Raw genomic sequence first — 24482 nt, forward strand, 5'->3', positions numbered from 1 at the left:
GGGGGAGGGGGGCAAAGTGGGGCCGGGGCCTTGGGGTGGAGTGGGGGTGGAGCACCCACCCAGAAAAATGGCGTCTGTGGCTTAGAGGGTTTAATTCATGGTTTTGTCTGAATACAGAGTGAGTATTAACATTAACATATTACATGTTCCATTACTATTCAGGAGCAGGTTAATTTTCAGAAAACCTAGCTAAAGATGCTGGCCTCCACCTTGGAGTGTGCTAAAAAGTGCTTCCTTTGTGTACATACTTGGTGTGAGAGGTTTTCCATTTCAAGGAGAGTCCATATTTTACTGTGTCACAATTCCCCAGGAGAATTTTCCCAAGAACGTGCAATACAAAGTCTTGCTGTTAACATTGACAGATTATTTTATTTTTTATTCTGTTTAAAATGTAGATCCTTTCCTGAAGCTTTAAGTTGATCTCTACATGGGAAACGGGATATACACCTTCAATTTGTGTAACTCATAAAGAATTTTATATAAATTTCTGTTTAGCAGCATATTTTTAGCTGCAGGTACACTTTCATATTTCTTGCTCCTCAGATTCAGGACATTGCCCTTAGAGTCTGGCTTGCAACAAGGCTTTAGGCAGTATCCTGAGTGCAAACACAAAAAAAGCGCTCCCATTCAGATTGCCATTGCAGGAAGAAATGGACTATTATTGCACCTTACAGACCTTCAGTCCAGCTAGGGAAGAACAAACAACCATCACCTTACAAAGCAGACGTGAACTGAACTGGATTATCCAAAAGAAGGACAAAAATAAGGCTGAAACAGAAATTACTTGCCTATGAAGAATAATGCCTATTATTGTCACAGAACGAGATAACGCTCACAATAGATTCAGATCCAGGTGACAGCATCAAGCTTTAGTCTGAGAACACAATGCAGCCCCTAGTGGGTAAGGAAACAGACAGCCATTGCGCTGAGCAAAGACTGGTACTCACTAACTTCTTATATACTATATTTGGCATGGGTGGCCTCTGGTGGGCAAAGACCAATAGGGAGTAAGGTATATTAATTTAATTGCAAGCCCTGCATAGGTTGCATGAGTTCCTTACAAACAAGATAAATTATAAGCACTGCTCAGGCTGCATGAATTCCTTACAATTATAGAAATGGCTGTGAGGCAAGTAGGTAGAATCTGCTGACTTTGTGAAAGATCTCTTTAGGAAGTAATAGAAAATAACCAATCATAGTAACAACAGCTATAATGTACAGCACATGTCTATTACATACTTATAACATCTACTAAATATTTGCTAACCCTTTACAAACAATTTGTAAATGTAACCTTATTGTAAAGTTTCAGAGTAACAGCCGTGTTAGTCTGTATTCGCAAAAAGAAAAGGAGGACTTGTGGCACCTTAGAGACTAACCAATTTATTAGAGCATAAGCTTTCGTGAGCTCTCACGAAAGCTTATGCTCTAATAAATTGGTTAGTCTCTAAGGTGCCACAAGTCCTCCTTTTCTTATTGTAAAGGGTGACCCATTAATGAATATATCCTCTGAACATATCTGTGAGATAGGGAAGTATTGTCATTCCCATTTTAAAATGGCAAAAATTGATGCACAGATTAAATGATTTGCCCAAAATCACACACAGTGTGTCTCCAGAAGAACCTACAATAAATAAATTCCAGATCTCTAGACATTCACTCCTGTATCAAAATCATGGACATGAATATAAAGGCACAGAGCTCAAGATATTTAGAAGGAATTGCCTTACATTTTTCACACATACTCTTATCACTTGTCATCAGATCTTGGCAGTTCTTTCTCCAACCATTTTAACAAACTCAACCCTTCCTTTCTGTCCAAGTGCTAAAATGCGAGTTCATGGCTTGGTGAGAACCTGCTGATTACTATAACCCCCTCCTCTTTGGCCTCCTTGAGACCCATTCTGGTACTCTCCAGGACAAGCATTAAGAGAGTATTAAGGTTGCAAAATGAAGGGCTCACAATTAAGGAAAAGACAAATTTAAGGCTGCCTGTGGAATCTTAATTCAGCCCTTGCTGTGAATGTATTAGGGTATAGTCTTCAGTACAAATGGGTTGTTGTTGGATGGTATAGGAGGAACGGACCCATGCTGTTTGAGAAGCCTTCAAGAAATTGCATGATCTTTTCAGCAAAATAGGAAGATAGTTATTTGCCAAGCTTAGTGCTGGGTTCTGCTGTCAGCATTCAGGATTGATGAAGCAGTTTACCACGCCACACAGCAATTTAGGGCAGGCTTTGGGAGGCTGAGGGGAAGGGTCTGTTGACCTGTAGTACAGCCTCAGCACTGGCTTCAAGAAATGCTTTCCATCTATATGAATGAAGAAGGGAGTTATTTATTTTTAAACGGCAGAGAAAGCTGGAATCACGTTAGAGTTACTATCTAGTAACCCAAATGTAAAATACATTTTTATTTCTGTGTGTGACCTAAATTCATTAAATTAAATCCTTAGTTTTTAAAAAAAATATTAATATATCAGAGCAGAGTTAAGGTTGCTAGTAGCATTTACTGGCATTTGAGTGCTTAACTTTGCAACCGTAACAGTCTCTTCATTTTTTTTTTTTTAATATATGAAATTTCCTAGAATTTTAATGACGTTAAAGGAACAAAAAATTGTACTTTCACTGTTTCCCTAGACAGTAGTCCTGATTCTCTTCTCATTTTTGCACCAGGACAAATGAGAAGTAACCCCACTCAAATCAGGAGAGTTACACTGATGTTTGTGAGCAAGTGGCAGGAAAAAAAAAGAAAGGATGTCTAAACACCCCCAAAATAAATCTTGGCACATGTGTCACAACATTGAAATCATTCGTTCTTGCCTCCATCATTGAGCATGAGCTTGGCTGCACTCTGAATGATCCAGGGCCCAATACATTTTACTACAACATGGAATTAACTGTGCATGTTTGCACAGCACAGTCCTCATCATTTAGAATATTGTGAAAGAATTAAAGTGTTGCCATGGTTTAAACAAACTACTGCACTTGTGTGAAACATGCTTTCCAAATCTCCATAACTAAACCAAATCAAACCCCCAGAACCCTGAAAGGCACTTTTCCCTTCCAAGGGCTGTATTAATGTCAAGTATCTACTTCTATTTGCTTGTCAGTAGAGCTGTTTAAAAAGCAACACTGGAAAAAAATCCAATGGAAATAGTGCTTTTAAAAAAATCTTATTCTTAATTTTTTTTAAAAAGGATGAACTGGTTTTATTCAAGCTCTCCATAAATATGCACTCCCAGGGAGAGACTAGATCTGGACATATTCAGCCCAAAAGATGAAAATCTTAGAAAGTTATAGCAACTGAATATAGGATTCTGGAATGGAAGTTTTAGATAACTCCAACCATAGCTTTTGCCTGTGCTCTGGTTATTATAACACTCTAATAAAGATACTACAATTACATCCACTGAATGAGTGTCCCTAAACGGGCTAGATCAGCTCAAATATATTCCTCATATGCCACAGGCTGATCTCATTAGATACTGGTAGACACTCATTAGACACTGGTAGATATCTCTGTGACACTGGTAGAGATAATAAGTAGTCCAGAGTCATACAGAATAATACCTTGTGAAAACTATTTTGTTTAAGGGCATGATGTTTCATATTCCTACCCACTAACATAAGAGTACAGAGAAGCCTAGTTTTGGGATTTCTGATTTGCTCTTTTCTTCTAACTAGTACAAAGAACCATTCCGAGTTTGTTAATACAACGATTTTAAAACAAAACAAAACAAAACAAAAAAACACTTATGAGAGATGAATTGACTTTGGAGAGCTGGAAGAGAAGCTAATGGCCTGACTATCTAAAGCAAACTGATTATGTACTGATTTCAAATAAAAGGAGTTATTTTTCTATGAGTATTCTTTCTTCGTGCAACCAGTAGTCTCACATCGACTGCACATGGTTTCCTGAAGGAATCATTCTATGTTTACTGCAAACAGCGAGTTCAGGTGGAAGGAGAGCAATATTTTTTCATGATCATTGAAGTCTGTTTTTCTCCCTATTACTCTTCAGAAAAATCCACAATCTGGTGTCACAAATATTTCAGCTGCTAGCAATTAGAGACTGGGTGAAAGGCCTGTTGTTTCCAAAGTGTTCCAAATCTGATATTTCAGATCCAGTGCTATGGATTATAACAGAGACCGGATCAGTGTGAACAAGCAGAAATAACCATTTTCCCCACTGGAAAACTGCTAAAGAAAAGTTATTTTTATGACCTAAATATAATTTTCATGTCCAAATTCACAGTTCAGAGTGAATTGGTAATGTAAAGAGTTTTTACTTGATTTGGATACCTGGATGCAATATTTACTCTACTTGTCTGTGAATCAATAAATACACTCTGTAATCTAAGGGTAGATTTTTCAAACCCCAATGGAATGATTGGGAGAGACATATTTTAAAGTAAATGAAAACAAAATATCTCATAAGAGTATCTTAATGTTGAAGATTATAATTCTTGAAAGTGAAACCTTGGTGGATGTTAGAATTTCAGTTTAATTATGAAGATTTCTACTCATTGATTTAATATGAAACTCTGTATGTCTACTTTCCTGTCTGCTTTGTTATTTTCCATATTGATTTCTCCTTCCCAAGTTTTAGAGCCCAAAGTCTATGCCCAAGGGGTTTATGCATTAGTTTGGTAGCGTGAAGCTTATGGTCTTTTTATGGAAGGAGAATATTTGTTTATAGATTTTGCATTAGAAAGACAAACTTTTGTGCACTGTGGGAGATTTACCTACTTTTTACTTGTTTCCTTTTCCAAAATTGCTATAAAGAAGAGAGCCAGAAAGAGTGAAGAGACTTCAGTAGAATAAACAGATAGAAGGAAAAGTCTGAGGAAAGAGGAAATGCAGCTAGAAAGTCCAGTAAAAGAAGCCAGAAAAAATGACAGCAGAGAGGGGTGGGATCTGAACAAGTGAAAGAATCTAAATATCAAGATGTTTGAGAAAAGAATGAAAATCTGACACCAAAAATCTGAAGTACAAAATAGAGACAGCAAGGAAAGGAACATGGCCCTCAAAAAGCCATTCAGCTCATGAAAACACATTTTCAGTTTGTGCTTAATTAAATTGTAGCAGAGTCATAGGAATAAACTGACAATTAAGTAGTCAGCCAACCTGATGTAGAGCACCAACAATCTTGCGAGCTTCTTGGTAAACCGTTTCCGAGCTCCAATGCCTGTTCAGTTTTCTCAGTGCTTTAGCCAGGCGGTTGTGTTCTCGCAGCCACAAGGTGTGCATAGCTGTCAATGAGATTACTTCACTAGACCTGCTGTCCCCAGCCATAAAGCATTCGATCCTTTCAGCTTCATCTGAGTTGGGGTCTTGTGTACAGGGAGATGGGACCTGGTCTACAAAAGGCAGATATTCCCGATCATTGTCATAATATCGCACATTTACTCTAAGGAGGCCTTCTTTGCTTGTAAAATTCCTCAGTTTGTTTTCCACAGCAGGCGTGCTGCCATAGACAGTGGAAGCATCAAGGAAAGATGTTAAACCATTGATCTGTTCTCTTGGTTTCAATGTTGATAGATTTCCAAAGAGAATTCTATGATCGCCAGTGCCACATGCAGGAGATGAACGGTAAAAAGGCATGCACTCTCTTCCTGTGGATAGTGTATCATTGGCAAATACCTGTGTAATAAAATAGACATTTTCTGCAGTGAAAATAACATAGCTGGACTGGAAATGACTACTGCACTAAGGGTTCCATAAAGGTTTCCATTCTAAGCCCTACTTTTCAGTTGCTCAAATCTTTTTGAAACACCTATTTTCTGGACTGAAATTTTCTAGGCTTGTCGCTGTGTTCTTTATTTATGTTTTTGAAGTTTGAGCAAAAATGGTCTAGCCATTTTTGAGAACAGGCAGAGTGAAAAAAATATACTTTCTCCATTAAAAAAAAATTACTGCTATGTTTTCTGAACAGTTCTATTGAATTGAACTCATGAAATTCATCATGAATTCATCTTTTCAGGTCTCACTGAATAGAATTGCTTGTGAGTTCTGGTGAAACTGTTCTGGTAAAAATTGTTTTTGACATGATCAAGTTATGAATCATTGACCATTGTGTGCTATAATAGATTTTGCATGAGTTTTCTCATTTCAGAAAGCCATGCTGCTTGCGCACGTGCAGTTAATCTCGCTGCCTACACGCAAATATAGTGAAGTGTCCATAGTCCAGATCAGGACTGTGCAAAAGCTTTTGCTTCAGAGTGCTCGTCTTTGTACAGTGTACATGGATCAGGGAGACTTTGCCTCAGTTAGGGCCTGATCCAAAGCCCATTGAAATCAATGAGATGTATAGAGAAGCTGTGATGTCAAATGACATCAACATCACTTTTACTTCAATGATTTTGGGATTATGCTCTAAATGGACATTTTGTGGGTTGATTAGGAGGTGTGCACCATGGAGGCCTCTCCCCTGAATCTCTTAAGGTGAGTAGTTACAGAGCTTCTCTCCTGTAAGCCTTCTTAAATAAGCAGGCAGAGGAGGACAGGATCTCTTTACATTTTAGGAGACCCAAGAGAGAAAATCTGAGTCAGCTATCCTGTTCAAGAAAATAAAATTAATCACTAAAATAAAAACAACCATGTTTCAGAATGTCTGAAGTCTATCTGCCCTGTTTAATTCAAAGCTGCTTTTATGAACTGCAGTTTTCTGAAAATCCCATCATTTCCAGATTCTAACCGATCACCACGCACAGTGTAATGAGACATGGTGAGCCATAACTAGTATGTGTCAAGCCCAGGAGATTAAAAATACACACCTCCAATGAAAACTGCTGTTAAAAACATGATTTTGAGTTTCAAAGAATATGCAATTATGAACTTTTGGGAAAATCTATACTTTCTTACCCATTGATCTTTTACCACTGGTAAGCAAGTACAGGTACCACTTACTGAAGTTGCTGAAATATCCCCCAGAGGAGAACCATCTGCAGACATTTGACAAAGTCAAATACATCTGCTTTGAAGAGACACCTGACCTAATCTGCTTTTTCTTTTCATCCTATTTCTTTGCTGTTCAATTTTCAAACAAATACTACAGCAGCAAAGAAGCATGGACAGACATATTAATGTTGCAGACATCCTACAAGGTCATATAATTATCTTTCACATTTCTACATTGTTTTGCTTAGATTTTTGTTATTTAAAGAAGTTAGTTCAGCAGGCTCCAAAACCAGTGTTGACATGGGCACAAATTTGAGACAGCTGGAATATCCTGTGAAAAGATCAAAGGGGTGTGGAGGGGCTGAAGGGAGATCACAGAAGCAAGAAATCTCTTTGGGGGTTATGGAAATAAAATCTGATTTAAAAGGGGTGAAAAAAGGCTAAAGGGAATTGTGGAATGGAGCTTAACAACTTTACATGGTGCTGGTATTTTTATCTTGTTTGTTAAATAGATTTTTCTAACTACAGAAAGCTCATCACTGTAGGAAGTGCTACTATCATGTTAAAGCAATACTTGTTTATTTTCTAAGCTTATTAAAACCTGTCTGCTTAAGAAATCCTCTCACTTCTTTCCCCATTAGCTAAGTAGGATAGTTTCAATGGTAGGTTATTATATTTTGTGAGTAAACATATATTTTGTTTATTTTGCTGTTTCTTCCTTCAGTTGTTGAAATCAATTATTTATTTTCCCTTGGGTATCCTGTCTAGAGTTTGTCCCCATTATTAAGACTCTTGCTGCTACGGTGGTCTCTGCTTCCCTTCAGCTGGTAGGGTGAGCAAAAGGCTAAGTTTCTATTCCAAGTACAGTGTCTTCTGAGACTGACAGCTACAGAGTGCTGTGTGCATTTGACTACCTCTTGCTTCTAATTATCAGGAAACGGTTGGAAGAGTTTGGGTATAATTGAAAAATGTATGTTTGGTCTTTAACTTAGTAAACAGAGAGGACCACAACAAAACAGACCAAGCGTCCGTGGAGTTCACAGTAAATATTCTTTCGTTAACTGCCTCTGCAATTTTAATTCAGATTATTCTGTGCCCCAATGGAGGAAAGCAACAGTAATGAACATTAAGGGACTGGCAGAACTGCATAATGAAGTCCTTTTCTTTTTCATGGGCTAAGTAGTGTGCAGCCAGCAGTTCAATGTGCGAATGAAAATTTTCTATGTTATTTTTTCAAATGACATCAAACGTGACCTAGAAAAAAGTCCTTTTTTATTGAAATGAATATAAAATGGCATTTCTCTCTAAAAATCAATGAAGAATATTCTTATCAATCCATTTCTTTGCAAAGAATAATTAAGGAGGCAAACAAAACAAAGCAACCCCCCTCCCTCCCCCCCCCCACAAAAAAAAACAAAACCACCCAGCCTGGCTATGGTAGCTTTCTTGGGTTAGCTGCATATAAACTTAAAATTATATTATAAATTCACAAAGGAACTTGCTGGTGGTGAAGTGTAGCAGAATGAAAGTCACACACTGTTTCAACGCACTGCATTGTCTTCTAAGTACTACAGTGAGCTGGTTCTGTGGAAAGTGACAACACGATCAGAGGTGTTTGTTGCAGTTTTTTTAAAGGGAATTCAGGGCTTGTGGAAGTTTTCTATATTCATAGCAAGGAAAACTCAAATCCTCTGTTTCTGTACAGGAGATTCTGAGAGGCAGGGTAGTCCATGGCTCAGAAGACAGACCTAAATTCTATTTCCGGCTCTGACACTAGCTTGCTGGGTAACCTTGGGCAAGTTATCTCACCTCTCTGTGCCTCAGTTTCCTTTCTCACCTTTTGTGCCTTGTCTATTTAGATTGTAAGTTTTTCAGAACTATCTCTTATTATGGCTCTGTACAGTGTCTAGCACAATGAGACTTTGGGGCTATCAGTTGGGGTCTCTATAAACTACTGTAATACAATAAACAATAAACCAGGACAGAACAGTAAACTATGGAAGCCCTAATAATGCTCTACTGTGCCTTGACTCTGACCTGAAGTGACCACTGCAGGGTGAAAAAGCATCTCAGTCTCCCCATCCATTTAATTATGGGTCTATTTTACAGCTGATGCTGTTTTAAAGATATAAATTATGCTGGTGATTTTTGCCATTTATTGTTGAAAGGGGCCCATGCAGGAATCAGTCAGGGCTTGCAGTGGTCATATTGAAAAGGTTTCTTCTGTTTTGAACATTCGAGTGGTTTGAAAGAGATTCCCTGTACCTAACCCTCAAATCAGGAGAGATTAATTTTAAAAAAATTAGAGACAAAGCCCAGGTAGGACTCAGAAAGGCTAGGATCACTATGACAAAGAGACAGAGACCATTTTAGAAGATTAAGACTGAAACCTCTTTAAAGATGTACCTCTCTAAAACAAAAGGCTCAATATATTTTAATTAGATTGGGATTAGGATAAATAGTTCTGACTACTGCAGTTCATTTAGTGGATAGCAAGGGCACAGACAGCAACTGTACGTGAGGCTGCTGGGCTCAGAAAAAAATCTAAACAACTCTGGCACATCTCTACTGTGAAAGATATAAAGGAGAACTCCTGTTTTTTATAGACAGGTTTCTCCATTTTATTAAGTCTCGGAGAGATTACTGTGCATAGCCTGTCTTTCTGGATACAATATTTCCCACCTCTTCCTGTCCCAAAGAGTTATAATGCTCTGTTAAAACAGCTGTGGTACTCCATCCCAGTATTGGATGAAGTGATCCCTTTATATCTTTCTGAAAGATGTGAACTAGCTCAACCAGAAGTTATGGGCTTGATGCAGGAATCAAATGAAATTCTGTGGCCTGAGTTATGCAAGAGGTCATACTAGATGACCGTAATGGTTCTTTTTGGCCTTAACATTTACGAATTCTTTACTTACATTACAAAATATGCTTTTTGAGGTATCACTTGAAAACTAATGTACACAATAAGTTATGAGTTATGAATATATTCTGGAATTAAAACTAACTAAAATGTGTTTGAACCAGGTATATAAGGAAGAGTTATTTAACAGGTCTATCCTGAACATAAGAATGTGTATTTACTTCAGTTTATGTATAGGCAGTAAACAGATTAATCGGGCTGATGGGGGATAGAAGCAAACCTCATGCTAGCGAGGGAGAGAGTACAGCATGACATTTGCACCCAGCAGGAGAGAAACGTTTGGTCTGGGTTTTACTTTTCAGAAGAATTAATTGCAAAGGTTTACTGGTTTATAAAGATGGGGGGTTGAACATCAAGTGATATGAATTGAATCAACTGATTGTATACAATATTACTGTAGTATAAAAACATATCAAGTGAGGTCTTTAATGAAAGTTAAAGAAACACTGGTGATAAATATCATTGTGAACTGTATGTATTAGCATTATGTAAGGAATTACAGATACTCATTGATATTAGGTTGTACAGGCTGCTCAGACAGGAGCAAATGTCATAGCTACTTACCTGTCTCTAATTAAGTATTATGGAATCGAAACAATGGAAGCCCCATTTACATAAAAAACAAACCGGGGGTGGGGGGGCAGCCCACAAGAAGAGAGGAACGGCATGAGGCCATCCTGCCTCCTGAGACAAGTTAATTGAACTATGGAAGATAGAAGTGAGGACAAAGCCCATCTTTGGCATCAATCACTAGGGAACAGAGCCCTTGCAAGCTGAGAAAGATGGTCCTTCAATCAAGAGGGTGAAAACCTTGCTTAGGCAAAGATATGTCACCTAGGAAGACAAGGGAAGCGAGAACCTTGTACTTTTGTGGAAAGTCCTGACTGAGGGGAAGTCAGCCAAGGCTGGGAAGAAGAATGACGGTAAGGAAAACATCAGAAAAACATCTTGAACAAAGCCTGTATCTTGCTAGATTAACTTTTAGAACTGTATTTTGTTTTGTTTTACTTGTAACCTTTACTTAAGCTTGAACTCACTTAATCCTATTTATACTTTGTTAATAAATGTGTTCAATTTTACCATAAACCAACTCAGTGCTATATTTAATGGGAAGGTTATATTTACCCCTCGTTAAGTTAATAAGCTGTGATGTGCTTTTGTGTCTTTAAAGGAACCAAAAAAAACCCAACAACCCATATTATTTCTCTGTACTGTCCAGGAGAGGGCTGGACATTGCATAGTACATAGTTTTGGGAAATTTTGAAATTGGGAGTGTGTTGGGCTCACCCTGCCCACAGAAACAAAGGCTGTTTGGGTCAGGCTGTAGACAGGTTGCTGGGGTCAGAGCTGCTGAACCAGGGATTTCTAATACACAGACACTGAGGACATGCTGGTAGGCTGGTGGTGAGCAGCTCAGGTTGGGAGTTACAAAGGCAAAGCATTGTGAGGCTCCCAAGGTTATGGACAAACAGTGACACAACCCATCACTGATCTGGACTGTTCCTCAGAATGTGACAATTTGTTACCTGTTTTTTTGTTTGTTTGTTTCTTTTTATTTTGTGTTTCAAAATGGAAAAAAAACCAACCTACTTTAGCTTTCAGGAGAAAGCTCATCCTTGAGGGAAATTTTATTAGCTCCCTTTTCAAAGTAAAAAAAATGCTTCATCTGGTCACAGTAAAGAACTGCTTTGTGTAATATTTCCTATCGCCTTGGCAAAAGTGCATGTGAAGTACTTGGCATATAACTCAGAAGTAGAAGTACATCCATCTTCATCTGCCCTGGTATTAGATCCGAGAAATCTAATGAATATGGATGTACTTACACGCTGAAGAGGGTGGATATTTTTCACAATTTAACAAATATTTGATGCAATACCATTTGTTATAAAAGGAGAGCTTCAAAATTGCTTAATTCAATCACCTTTTTGTTCTAAGGAAATGTCAGCTACTGCCCTCAAAGTCTCTAAAACTTTGTAAGAAAGTAAAACTCAGGTTATAAACACACTGTACATAACAGGGTCCATTAGAAAAATGAACCATCTTCATTTGATACTCTCAAAACGCACAGTTTTCTAACTTCCCAGGAGACGTGTCATGGCATGTTTGATATGTCTTGGCAGGTAAAAATATCAAGTAAAGCTGAGGAGTATGATTAACAAGAAGAAACAGATTCAAGATGATAAGGACACATCTCTTAGGAGCTTCTTACCTGAAAAATTAAAAAAAGAAAATCGGGGGTGGATGGAAGACTCTGCTTAAGATGATTGTTGTTCTACTGTATCTACCTCATGCTAATGGAAAGGAACTGCCAGACAAGAAGCACATCATAATTGAGCGGTCTAACTAGTCAATAGAATGTGTAAAATATTCAAATGATGTCACTGTCATTTGTTTGGAATCATCAAAGAAACAATGAAGAATAGAGATGGGCAAACCTCAACAGATTTAAAGGTTCAGATGACATTAGCTTAGTCAAGAAAATAATCCAAAAGTTAGGATATTAATCTAAAATTTATTTTCAACATCTAAACAGTCTGAAACTCCCTCCATGATTTCCACAACAGCCTCACCTGCTACTCAGAAGGCTATAGATCCGATCATCCATTGCCCTACATCGTGTACAGTCATTTATTCAAATGGAAGATGAATGCACAGTGGGCTACTTTGAAATAGCATAAAAAACTGCAGAAGGTGCAGGGCAATAGATAACCAAGTCTTATGCCTTGGGGGAATCCATAGTTTATCACTAGGAAGCTCTGTACAAGAATGGAAGTAGTGCTTTCAGAGTAGAAGCAGTCACAGGATTGAAGTCAGGTTTTAGGGTTTGAACATGAAATTCTTTATTGAAGCTCTGGTGTGTGTCTGGGGGGACAACTCAGTGTTATTCATAATGTAGGATGGGTGGGAGTAGGAACATCCTTGTGGGACAGCATGTGGAATTGTAAGGGTCCATGACAGTACATTTGTGAGTTTCAAGCTGTATTTCAAGTTTGCCACCTATCATCTGTGTGAAACAATGATCTTACTTATAAATTCATCAGGCATGGTATAGAATCATGTATCTATGCCAGCTCATTTCTTTTCCTACTAGGAAATCACTAGCTCCTGAAGTCCGACTTTTCCCATCTTCTCAAAAGCAATGACCCCATGTTGTAAGTGTTGCAAAACTCTGCAGATCATTTTAGTCACATAGTGAGAACACATCTCCTTTCAAAAGTTTGCATTAGCTGATGGAAATATCCTTGCCTTCCCATGGTAAAATTACTGCACTTTAGCTGAGTGACAGTTTAAAAAGAGGATTATTTATGATGATTTTCCTACTTTCCTCACTGGAATTCAAAAACCTTGATACATGAAAATAGTAACAACATTTTTTCTTGCCTGATAGAAGAGTTCTCTACAACATAAACCCCACAGCTAAAAATCATTATATTTGTACTAAATATCCTTGATATCCTACTTTTATCTACCTATTTATATGTGGAGATGAATATAGGATTATCTCTATATAAATCTATTTATATATCTGCCTTCCTGCATCATTAATTAATTATGTCAGACTGCAAATATTCTATTATTTTTTGCTTTGTTATTTCTGCATGATCTGCCAAATGCCATTCTCTCACAATCTACTTTACCTGTGTCATAAATATAAAGGGAAGAGTAAACCCCTTTAAAATCCCTCCTGGCCAGAGAAAAATAATCCTCTCACCTGTAAAGGGTTAAGAAGCTAAAGGTAACCTCACTGGCACCTGACCAAAATGACCAATGAGGAGACAAGATACTTTCAAAAGCTGGGAGGAGGGAGAGAAACAAAGGGTCTGGTCTGTCTGTCTATATGCTGCTTTGCCGGGGACAGACCAGGAATGGAGTCTCAGAACTTTTAAAAGAAAAGGAGTACTTGTGGCACCTTAGAGACTAACCAATTTATTTGAGCATGAGTTTTCGTGAGCTACAGCTCACTTCATCGGATGCATACCATGGAAACTGCAGCAGACTTTATATATACACAGAGAATATGAAACAATACCTCCTCGCACCCCACTGTCCTGCTGGTAATAGCTTATCTAAAGTGATCATCAGGTGGGCCATTTCCAGCACAAATCCAGGTTTTCTCACCCTCCACCCCCCCCCCACACAAATTCACTCTCCTGCTGGTGCACATCATGCACATTGTAGGGAGAATGGTCACTTTGGATGAGCTATTACCAGCAGGATAGTGAGTTTGTGTGTGTGGTTTTTGGGAGGGGGGTGAGGGGGTGAGAGAACCTGGATTTGTGCAGGAAATGGCCCAACTTGATTATCATGCACACTGTATAAAGAGTTGTCACTTTGGATGGGCTATCACCAGCAGGAGAGTGAATTTGTGTGTGGGGGGGTGGAGGGTGAGAAAACCTGGATTTGTGCGGGAAATGGCCCAACCTGATGATCACTTTAGATAAGCTATTACCAGCAGGACAGTGGGGTGGGAGGAGGTATTGTTTCATATTCTCTGTGTATATATAAAGTCTGCTGCAGTTTCCATGGTATGCATCCGATGAAGTGAGCTGTAGCTCACGAAAACTCATGCTCAAATAAATTGGTTAGTCTCTAAGGTGCCACAAGTACTCCTTTTCTTTTAGCGAATACAGACTAACACGGCTGTTACTCTGAAACTTTAGAACTTTTAGTAAGTAATCTAGCTAGGTATGCGTTAGATTATGATTTCTTTAAATGTCTGAGAAAAGAATTGTGCTGAATAGAATAACTATTTCTATCTGTGTATCTTTTTATAACTTAAGGTTTTGCCTAGAGGGGTTCTCTATCTTTTGAATCTAATTACCCTGTAAGGTATCTACCATCCTGATGTTGCAGGGGGGATTTCTTTACTTCTATTTACTTCTATCTCTATTAAAAGTCTTCTTGTAAGAAAACTGAATGCTTTTTCATTGTTCTCAGATCCAAGGGTTTGGGTCTGTAGTCACCTATGCAAATTGGTGAGGCTTTTTATCCAACATTTCCCAGGAAAGGGGGGATGCAAGTGTTGGGAGGATTGTTCATTGTTCTTAAGATCCAAGGGTCTGGGTCTGTAGTCACCTAGGCAAATTGGTGAGGCTTTTTATCAAACCTTGTCCAGGAAGTGGGGTGCAAGGTTTTGGGAAGTATTTTGGGGGGAAAGATGTGTCCAAACAGCTCTTCCCCAGTAACCAGTATTTGTTTGGTGGTGGTAGCGGCCAATCCAAGGACAAAGGGTGGAATATTTTGTACCTTGGGGAAGTTTTGACCTAAGCTGGTAAAGATAAGCTTAGGAGGTTTTTCATGCAGGTCCCCACATCTGTACCCTAGAGTTCAGAGTGGGGAAGGAACCTTGACAACCTGTTTGCCAACTAGTGCTTTTCTTGAACAAATAAATTTTAAATCATACCTTTATTGGAAAACATGATTTTTGGTTTTCACATGTCATCTTGCATTCTACTCCTCTTAGAAAGGCAGCTCTGTTTGTGCTCTGAGGTGTGAATGAAATGTCATGACTTATGTATTGTCCCCACGCCATAATGATATCAGAATATAGATTGTCTTCCGTAACATTAGATGCACGAATAATTTTTCTTGTCACTTCACGAACCTAGGAAAAAAAGAGCTAATTTACCTGGGATGCCAAATATTATTTACCTTTCACATACGGATAAAACACTAAATAAGCAGAGGAAGTAGTGATAAAAGCTATCACTTTTGCCAGGATATTTTATGTTGTGGAGTACTTCTAATGGCTTGTTTTAAAAAGACACTGACAGGCTGATATTCCTGTTCAAAAGCTGAGATGTCAGTACCACAAAGTGAGTTCAAAGATATTTCAGCTGAGTTTTCCTGTTTAGTTACCAAATGAGTAGGACAACTCTGATCAGCTTCTTTTCTGAGTCTTTTGAATCACACATGTTTTCTTTTACAATGTCTAAAAAGTTTTCATTCTATTTGTTCTGTTCTTTTAACAAAGGTGCAGTGTTAGCAGGCAACCTCCAATTAATGCAGTTACTGGGGCTTCACACTGCTCCATGCCAGACAAGCTATTCACATACACGACATTTTAGGTACCAAACAGAGACCCAAATGTTCCACTCAATATTCCCAGGCAGAAGGAAGTCAAGACCCAGTGAATCTGTCTGTGGGGATAGCCAGCTCCTCAACATGCTCCTTATCTCAACTCTGCAGAAACCCTTCTGAGAGATTTACATGAGGGGATGCTTACTCAACATGGCATAGTTGCCTCTTCACCCAGCCAAAATTATCAGGGCAAACCAACACAAGTTAATACTGACTGAGACAACATTATCTTTCAGATTTCTCTTTGGGGCTGTGAAACACCCTCTCATGGACAGCAGCCTGCTGAGTCACACTGCTGAAAGAACTGCACAGAAATAGTAGGTTAGGAGACAGTACAGCGGTACACACCCTCTGTGCAGATGGCAGGGGGTCTGTGGCCCAAAACCCAAGCGGTTTTGCAGGATTGCAACTTGATGGGAAACTCACAGGAATGGGGGAAAATTCATTGAAAGTGCACATTGGTGGCATTTCCAGTCTCCCACATGGGAATAACTTACTCACAGGAGTATAGAGGCCATCTGTGGTTCACTGTAATTTACTGACAAAGGTTTTCATATCTCTGTAACTATGTGCTGTAAATGACCATGGAGATGGCTTTGAGCTACACTGTCTTCTAATATTCTGTCTTACGGTAATTCTAATATTTATCCCTTACCTTTACTCTGTATGTTCTGCTATGTAGACTCCCTCCTCAGGCTCTACGCTACCAGCACTTCCAGCTATCTTCGAGACACCACTGACTTCCTGAGGAAACTACAATCCATCGGTGATCTTCCTGAAAACACCATCCTGGCCACTATGGATGTAGAAGCCCTCTACACCAACATTCCACACAAAGATGGACTACAAGCCGTCAGGAACAGTATCCCCAATAATGTCATGGCAAACCTGGTGGCTGAACTTTGTGACTTTGTCCTCACCCACAACTATTTCACATTTGGGGACAATGTATACCTTCAAATCAGCAGCACTGCTATGGGTACCCGAATGGCCCCACAGTATTCCAACATTTTTATGGCTGACTTAGAACAACGCTTCCTCAGCTCTCATCCCCTAATGCCCCTACTCTACTTGTGGTACATTGATGACATCTTCATCATCTGGACCCATGGAAAAGAAGCCCTTGAGGAATTCCACCATGATTTCAACACTTTCCATCCCACCATCAACCTCAGCCTGGACCAGTCCACACAAAAAATCCACTTCCTGGACACTATGGTGCTAATAAGCGATGGTCACATAAACACCACCCTATACCGGAAACCTACTGACCGCTATTCCTACCTACATGCCTCCAGCTTTTACCCAGACCACACCACATGATCCATCGTTTACAGCCAAGCTCTACGATACAACCGCATTTGCTCCAAACCCTCAGACAGAGACAAACACCTACAAGATCTCTATCAAGCATTCTTACAACTACAGTACCCACCTGCTGAAGTGGAGAAACAGATTGACAGAGCCAGAAGAGTACCCAGAAGTCACCTACTACAGGACAGGCCTAACAAAGATAATAACAGAACACCACTAGCCATCACCTTCAGCCCCTAACTAAAACCTCTCCAACACATCATCAAGGATCTACAACCTATCCTGAAGGAAGACCCATCACTCTCACAAATCTTGGGAGACAGGCCAGTCCTTGCCTACAGACAGCCCCCCAACCTGAAGCAAATACTCACCACACACACCACACAACAGAACCACTAACCCAGGAACCTATCCTTGCAACAAAGCCCGTTGCCAACTGTGTCCACATATCTATTCAGGGGACATCATCATAGGGCCTAATCACATCAGCCACACTATCAGAGGGTCGTTCACCTGCACATCTACCAATGTGATATATGCCATCATGTGCCAGCAATGTCCCTCTGCCATGTACATTGGTCAAACTGGACAGTCTCTATGTAAAAGAATAAATGGACACAAATCAGATGTCAAGAATTATAACATTCATAAACCAGTCGGAGAACACTTCAATCTCTCTGGTCACTCAATTACAGACCTAAAGGTTACAATATTACAACAAAAAGACTTCAAAAACAGACTCCAAGGAGAGACTGCTGAATTGGAATTAATTGGCAAACTGGATACAATTAACTTAGGCTTGAATAGAGACTGGGAGTGGATGGGTCATTACACAAAGTAAAATATTCCCCCATGATTATTCCCCCACCCATCCCCTACTGCTCCTCGGACGTTCCTGTTAACTGCTGGCAATGGCCCACCTTGATTATCACTACAAAAGGTTCCCCCCGCTGCTCTCCTGCTGGTAATAGCTCATCTTAAGTGATCACTCTCCTTACAATGTGTATGATAACACACATTTTTTCATGTTCTGTGCGTATATAAATCTCCTCCCTGTATTTTCCACTGAATGCATCCGATGAAGTGAGCTGTAGCTCACGAAAGCTTATGCTCAAATAAATTGGTTAGTCTCTAAGGTGCCACAAGTACTCCTTTTCTTTTTGCGAATACAGATTAACACAGCTGCTACTCTGAAACCTGCTATTAAAGAGTAACTTATAATAGATAAAAGAACACAAATAACTGAACTCTGCAACTAAGGGAAAAATAGCATAGAATTCTTATTTTTTTTTACATAGCACTAATTTCATATTCGTATATTGTATGGTATTTTAAAGTGTAGTTTAACAAAAGGGGAGGGAAGCTTGTTGGTGTTATGCTGAATGATCAGATTCCTTGCAATAGTACAAGCTTTTTTTTAATGTGTTTCACTCCATTAGCACAAGACTTAATGAACCTGGAAATATGTGTGATTGATAACATTCACTGTAAAATTTCTCATTGAAATGTCAGTTTTTCATCTATAAACCCCACACTGTACTGCTTGAAGTTATGATGCCATTTAATTTGTGAAAGGACTTGAAAGTGACATTAACACTAAAATTTGTCTCCCATCATTATTAAATATGTGAAGGGTAAAATGAATACAACAAAAGACTGTGGTTTCTGAGTCAATATAGTAAGAGTTAAATCTGACAATTTGAGATGGGCCCGAAGCAGACACACCAGATCCAATCCTCTCCACTGAACATAGGGAAGTTTGCATCCAGTTTCAGACATAAATGTTTTGGTTCAGACCTTTCACTATTGCCAGCTCTGCTGTATTATAACAATATGCTGTGCAAAAATCCAAAGTAATTCAAAAATCCAAAAAGTAATATTGCAGTGGTTCCTTACGTTAGTAGTTTGAATTACATAATAGATGAAATCATGGTATATTGGTAATATTTGTGCAATTGTGTTATCTTAATGTGCAAATAAATTGTATTGATGTATATAAAATGAACAATATATTTACCTGCAGTACATTTCCCATTTGTGTTGTTATCCAGAAGCTGCCTTAAGTAACTACTGTGCATGTAATAGTCTCCTTATAGTGAATTAATGATTTCTTTTTCAAAGGTTCGTATCACAACTGCAGAATAAATGGCTCTCTGTTTACCTCAGCCACCAAGTTCGTTAAAAAGACCACACAATTGTAAATGTACATAGAGTAGGATTTTCCACTGGCCACTTTATAGGCCCAACTCTCTCCACAGTTCTCGAGTACAGACTTTTATAAAACAAGCACTGTATAAAAATCTGGTTTGGCAGTACCTCAGAGCAAATTTCAATTCAGTAGTTATTCAATCTAGACCATTACCAATCTATTTTCAGACAAAGTGCTGGTGATATAAACCGCTGAATGCACTACTGTGATGCAGTTATTGGAATATGTATTAAAGTTTTAATTGAAAAGGCTTTGCCTTCTTTCTCAAATGTCAAATCCATGCCTATACTTCAGGTACTAATTAAATATCCAATAATGGCCCAAATCCTTACTCAAAGAAACTCCAACTGAAGTCATGCCTAAGTAAGGTTTGAGTATAAAGAGAGGACTCAGGTAGTTGGACTCCTGAATATATGCTTAATTAAAACACACCACTCCAAAATTTAGGCCATGTCTACACTTACAAGCTTACAGTGGCACAGCTGTAAGATTGTTCATATAGCTATGTTATGCTGATAGGAGAGAGCTCTCCCGTCGACAGAATAAAACCAGCTCAACAACCAGCAGTAGCTATGTTGGCGGGAGAGTGTCTCCCACCAACATAGCGCTGTGTACACGAGCGCTTATGCTGGCAAATCTTATGTCACTTAGGGGGTTGTTTTTTTCAGAAAAGTTGTGTCGACATAAGTGCTAACGAACCATATTCAACTGCAGTTTGACTTCATTGATTTAAAAAGGATTGTACAGTCCCAGGCATGCATGTAGCCCAAATCAAGTGTTTCAAATGATTTCATGGTGTTCTAACCAATGGCAGTTGAGATCCATTAAAGAAGAAGTTGGGATTCCATCCTTTGGGCTGGCTGATTCCATCTTCATAAACTGGAGGGAGCCATCTAGCCAGAGCAGTGTTGGAGGCTCCCCATCTAGGATGTTCCCTGGGGAAATAAAAGATTAGAAAATGTTTTTTCCAACATTTTTAATTTTAAAATATTCATCAGACATAAGTGTATTTACAGATACTGGGCTATTTATTTAAAAGATCTCTGAAAAGACACCAAGGCATACCAAAGCCAATTTGCCCCAAAGGAAGGGCTAAAAAGACTTTATTTACTAAAATAAAAAATTTCAGGGCCTGAACTTATGTTCCTAGCTTAGGCTACTCTCCTTTAAAAATCTACGGGTGCTTTGCCCACATAAGGACTTTGAGACTGTGTACTCATTCATTAGAAAAAAAGGGAAAGAAATGTTACAGCTCTTGCTGGCCTTCATCAAGTGCTCTTGTTTAGAGCTTGGAATTGGGTGTTAGGGCAGGGAAGAGTGGGGCTGGAGGGAAGAGGAATGATCAGTGGGTTGGTGAGGATGTAGGGAGGCAATCATCTTAGGGAGTAGGGATAATGACTGGGAGTGAAGAAACCTAAGGTGAAATTCTGTCTCCAATGAAGTCAATGACAAAACCCCCACTGAGGCCTGGACTGGACCCAGGTAGTCCTCCATCCATCATAAACATATCTAATCTACCTATCACTTAAAATCAAAATACTTTATATTGGAGAAAGGATGTGAGACTGTCTGGATCAATAAATTGGCAACTGAGCTCAAAATAAGCAGGTCAGAAGCACAGACAGACCCAAACCAAATCCTTAGAATTTTTGGTGACTCTGGATCTTAATTCTGTAAATAGTCCCTATTTTTACAATGAATTAAACTAAAACCCCCTAATTTCCCCTCCTCTCCCCCGCAATCTGTGATATTTAAAATTCAGATTCACGTTTTGCAGCTTCAGACCATCTCATGATGCTGTAATGGCCCATGAGAAATTAGTTTAGCGCTCTCAATCCGGTTCATAAACACCACTGCTCCAGCCCAACTGGCACCCCTGAAAGCCAGGGACTAAATAGGCATTGAAATTGAATTTCCCTGTCACTGTAGAGGTAGGATAGGGTAGGGTTGAAGCACATTGGTGGGGCACTATGGGTAAGTTGGTGCAGTTCTGTAGCAAAAGGCAGTACTTAAGTAGGTGTCTAGGATGCTCAATCTAGTACATTTCATAACTTGCTAAATACACACAATATTCAAAAGCAGAGATAAAATATTAAAAGCATATTAGGTTTACTCTAATATTCTAAGGCTGAGCCACAAAGAACTAGGAATGTTCAGAGACAGAAAGTGGAACTCCAGGGTGTTACACATACATCTATATGCTATGGAGACACTAAATTGGGAACAATTATTTTATTAATCCTCCACTGATCTTCAGCATACCAAAGTGGCTTAATTTGCAAAGCTATATGGGACAGTAATACACTTAATTAACCCGAATAATTCACACTGGAAGGTTGAAATGTGCCTTAATAAAGCATTCAAATTAGTTACAGTTGATTTGTCTTTATTGAAATTGCATAAAGTACTGCACATAGTGTAGTGCTATTCCACTCAATTAAAAATAATGAAATGTTAATTTAACTGCTTAACCAGTGATTTTTCTCCTGATTGCTTTTATATTTTAGCAGCTCACTAGAATGTTACTGCAGTAAAATCCCTTTCAGATGCTTTTTATTATTATGTAAAGATGGAATTAATGCCCTCTTAAACAGTGTATCAAGCCAGTGTAGTTTAACAAATACACTTGATTCTATATTTATGGATTCCTGCTCTATTCTCTGCATTCACATATTATAGTTCTACTTATTTTTAATAGTATCTGCTGTTTCAAAACTGAGCACTTTGGAAAAGTTCATTAAAAGGCAATTTATGACCAAAATGTAGAAAGAAAAGACTGTGAAAAAGATCCAGAGATGAATCCAGTTTATATTATTCAAGCAAATCCCCCCACCCCTGAAGTCCATGGAATTAAGCGAGCAGGATTTATCCCCAGGCAGTTGAAATAGAGGGTTACTGTTTCACAGATCCTTATGATGTAATCAAATATGATTTCTTCTATGTCAAGTGGAGATTTTTCACTCACTCATACTGGCATTACACATTTTTGGATAGCTCAAAATTTGTTTTGTTGTGCCTTAGAAGGGACCTGAAGGTTTAAGATGCAGTTTATTACCTGGATTTATATCTTTTGAATGCCTTTTTTTTTAGTGTGCCAGGTTTTGGTATCAAGATGTAGAAAGGAAATATTTGAATTAATGTGGTATGACTATATAATACTGTAGTGGAGGACTCTATGTTTCAAATCTTTCTGAGATGTCAGGGACACAACTCGGGAGATGCACAAAGAAATAGCTGCAAGCATGGATCCTTTGTTATTACACTTAAGTTTTCACATGAAAGGCACTTGAACAAATGGCCATAAGGATGCAAGAATGAGAATTATATAATGAAATTCCTTTGTTGGTTAAAGACAATAACCTAACTAGCTGGACAACTCATTTCTGTAATAACTAGATTTTAGAGCTAGAAAACACATTATTTTATCTTTTTTGCACATGGTGCATTTGGGAATGCCCAGCCCTTTCACTCCACATGCATCAGCTGCCAATACAATTCCATAGCTGCTATTTTTAAACATTTGAAACAGAAATTCTGAATTTCCTGTTTGAGTTACACTTGAGTGAAAAGTTCAAAAGTTCAAAATCTACTCAAATTGATTATAGCAGAATAAAAATGTGACTGAGATATTCTCCCAGTCCCCAACACATACAGGGGAGTTAAAGACATCTTTCAGCTAGAAAAATAAACAGCATTATTAACCAAGGTTAATTCTTTGTTTGGAATTTTCAGTTTGGCACAAACCCCCAAAATCCCAGCGATAGCTAAGGAACCTCCCCTGACCCCACCTCTACCTCCACCCCCGCTTTCATTGCAAATCAAATCAGGGTGATTCTTCTGAAGTAAAAATCTCTCTCGCTATTTAAAAGCTTTTGGCTGGATAACTTGAGTTAGCACTTTGGAAAACCTGTGTTCTTCTTACCATAAGAAGTAAGCAGTCAAATGCAGTTAGGAAGTGTGTCGTGACATGAGAGCAGGTCAGTGTTTGTGGAGGCTAAACTGGACCAGTAGCAATGATAATACATTTATTTTTGAGCCACGCGAATCGTGAAAGCTGCAAATTAATCACAGCCGTAATTTTTCTAATGGCCTCATCAATAAAAAAACCAAGCTCTTGTTAATAAGCCCTTTAAGGAGAAGTAGTTATAAATAAAACTTTGACAGGAAGAAAAGTCAATTTTAAAGTCTCCCTGTAGCCGCCCCAGATATTAGCAAATATGAATTCTGGGATTTAATGCGTTGTTGAAGAGTTTATGCTCTTGAAATTCACAGAGGCCTGGTCAATATATCTTTTTTTTTTGTCGAAGTATTAAAATATGATACAATACTATTTAACTGAAGTTCAGTTCACCAAACAGTCTGGTTAACTAAATGTTGGTTATGTCCACAGACACAGTAAAGCTCCAGGCCCTTTAAAAGCTGACCAGTCTGCATTCCCTTCACTGAATGCCAGATGTAGGAAACTTTTCACTGTGGATAAACCATTCTGGGGCAGGCTGGTATCTCTGTACTGTGCTCTGAGGCTCAAAGCACAGATTATACAAAGATCATAGAATATCAGGGTTGGAAGAGATCTCAGGAGGTCATCTAGTCCAACCCCCTGCTCAAAGCAGGACCAATCCCCAATTTTTGCCCCAGATCCCTAAATGTCCTCCTCAAGGATTGAGCTCACAACCCTGGGTTTATCAGACCAATGCTCAAACCACTGAGCTATCCCTCCCAGCCTCCCTCCCAATGACCAGACACCTCCCCCTCATCCAAAACCATGTTCAACTGAATGTTTTGAATGTGTCCCAAAACCTTCAGCCAACCAAGGCTCTGATGCACAAGCATTTTAACATCACTTTGTGGTTTGCGTGTAAGAAATCTGTACTGTACCTTTGAATGTCTATCTGCTAGGGAACAGCTATGAGAAAAACTGAATAGTGGAAACACTGTTTTCTTTCTTTTCTCATGGAGATATTACAGTGGTTTTTCTTTCTTCATTGTTTTCTTTAATCTAACATGAAATTAAGTAACCATTTCATTTTCTTCTAGGTCAAAACCCATACCTTTA

General features: G+C 38.7%; 1 protein-coding gene across 1 annotated transcript in view; it reads right to left on the minus strand.

The window, feature by feature from the left end:
• Positions 1-24482, minus strand: part of TPO (thyroid peroxidase) — a 52478-nt gene that overhangs the window by 21950 nt on the left and 6046 nt on the right. The window contains exons 4-6 of the mRNA XM_073336631.1: positions 20232-20361; positions 15227-15427; positions 5127-5642 (exon numbers count right to left, since the gene is read on the minus strand). Coding sequence (XP_073192732.1) covers positions 5127-5642; positions 15227-15427; positions 20232-20361 — 847 coding nt within the window. The remainder of the gene's footprint in view (positions 1-5126; positions 5643-15226; positions 15428-20231; positions 20362-24482) is intronic.

Source organism: Lepidochelys kempii, chromosome 3 (assembly GCF_965140285.1).
Source record: "Lepidochelys kempii isolate rLepKem1 chromosome 3, rLepKem1.hap1, whole genome shotgun sequence".
In the NCBI taxonomy this organism is placed as follows: Eukaryota; Metazoa; Chordata; order Testudines; family Cheloniidae; genus Lepidochelys; species Lepidochelys kempii.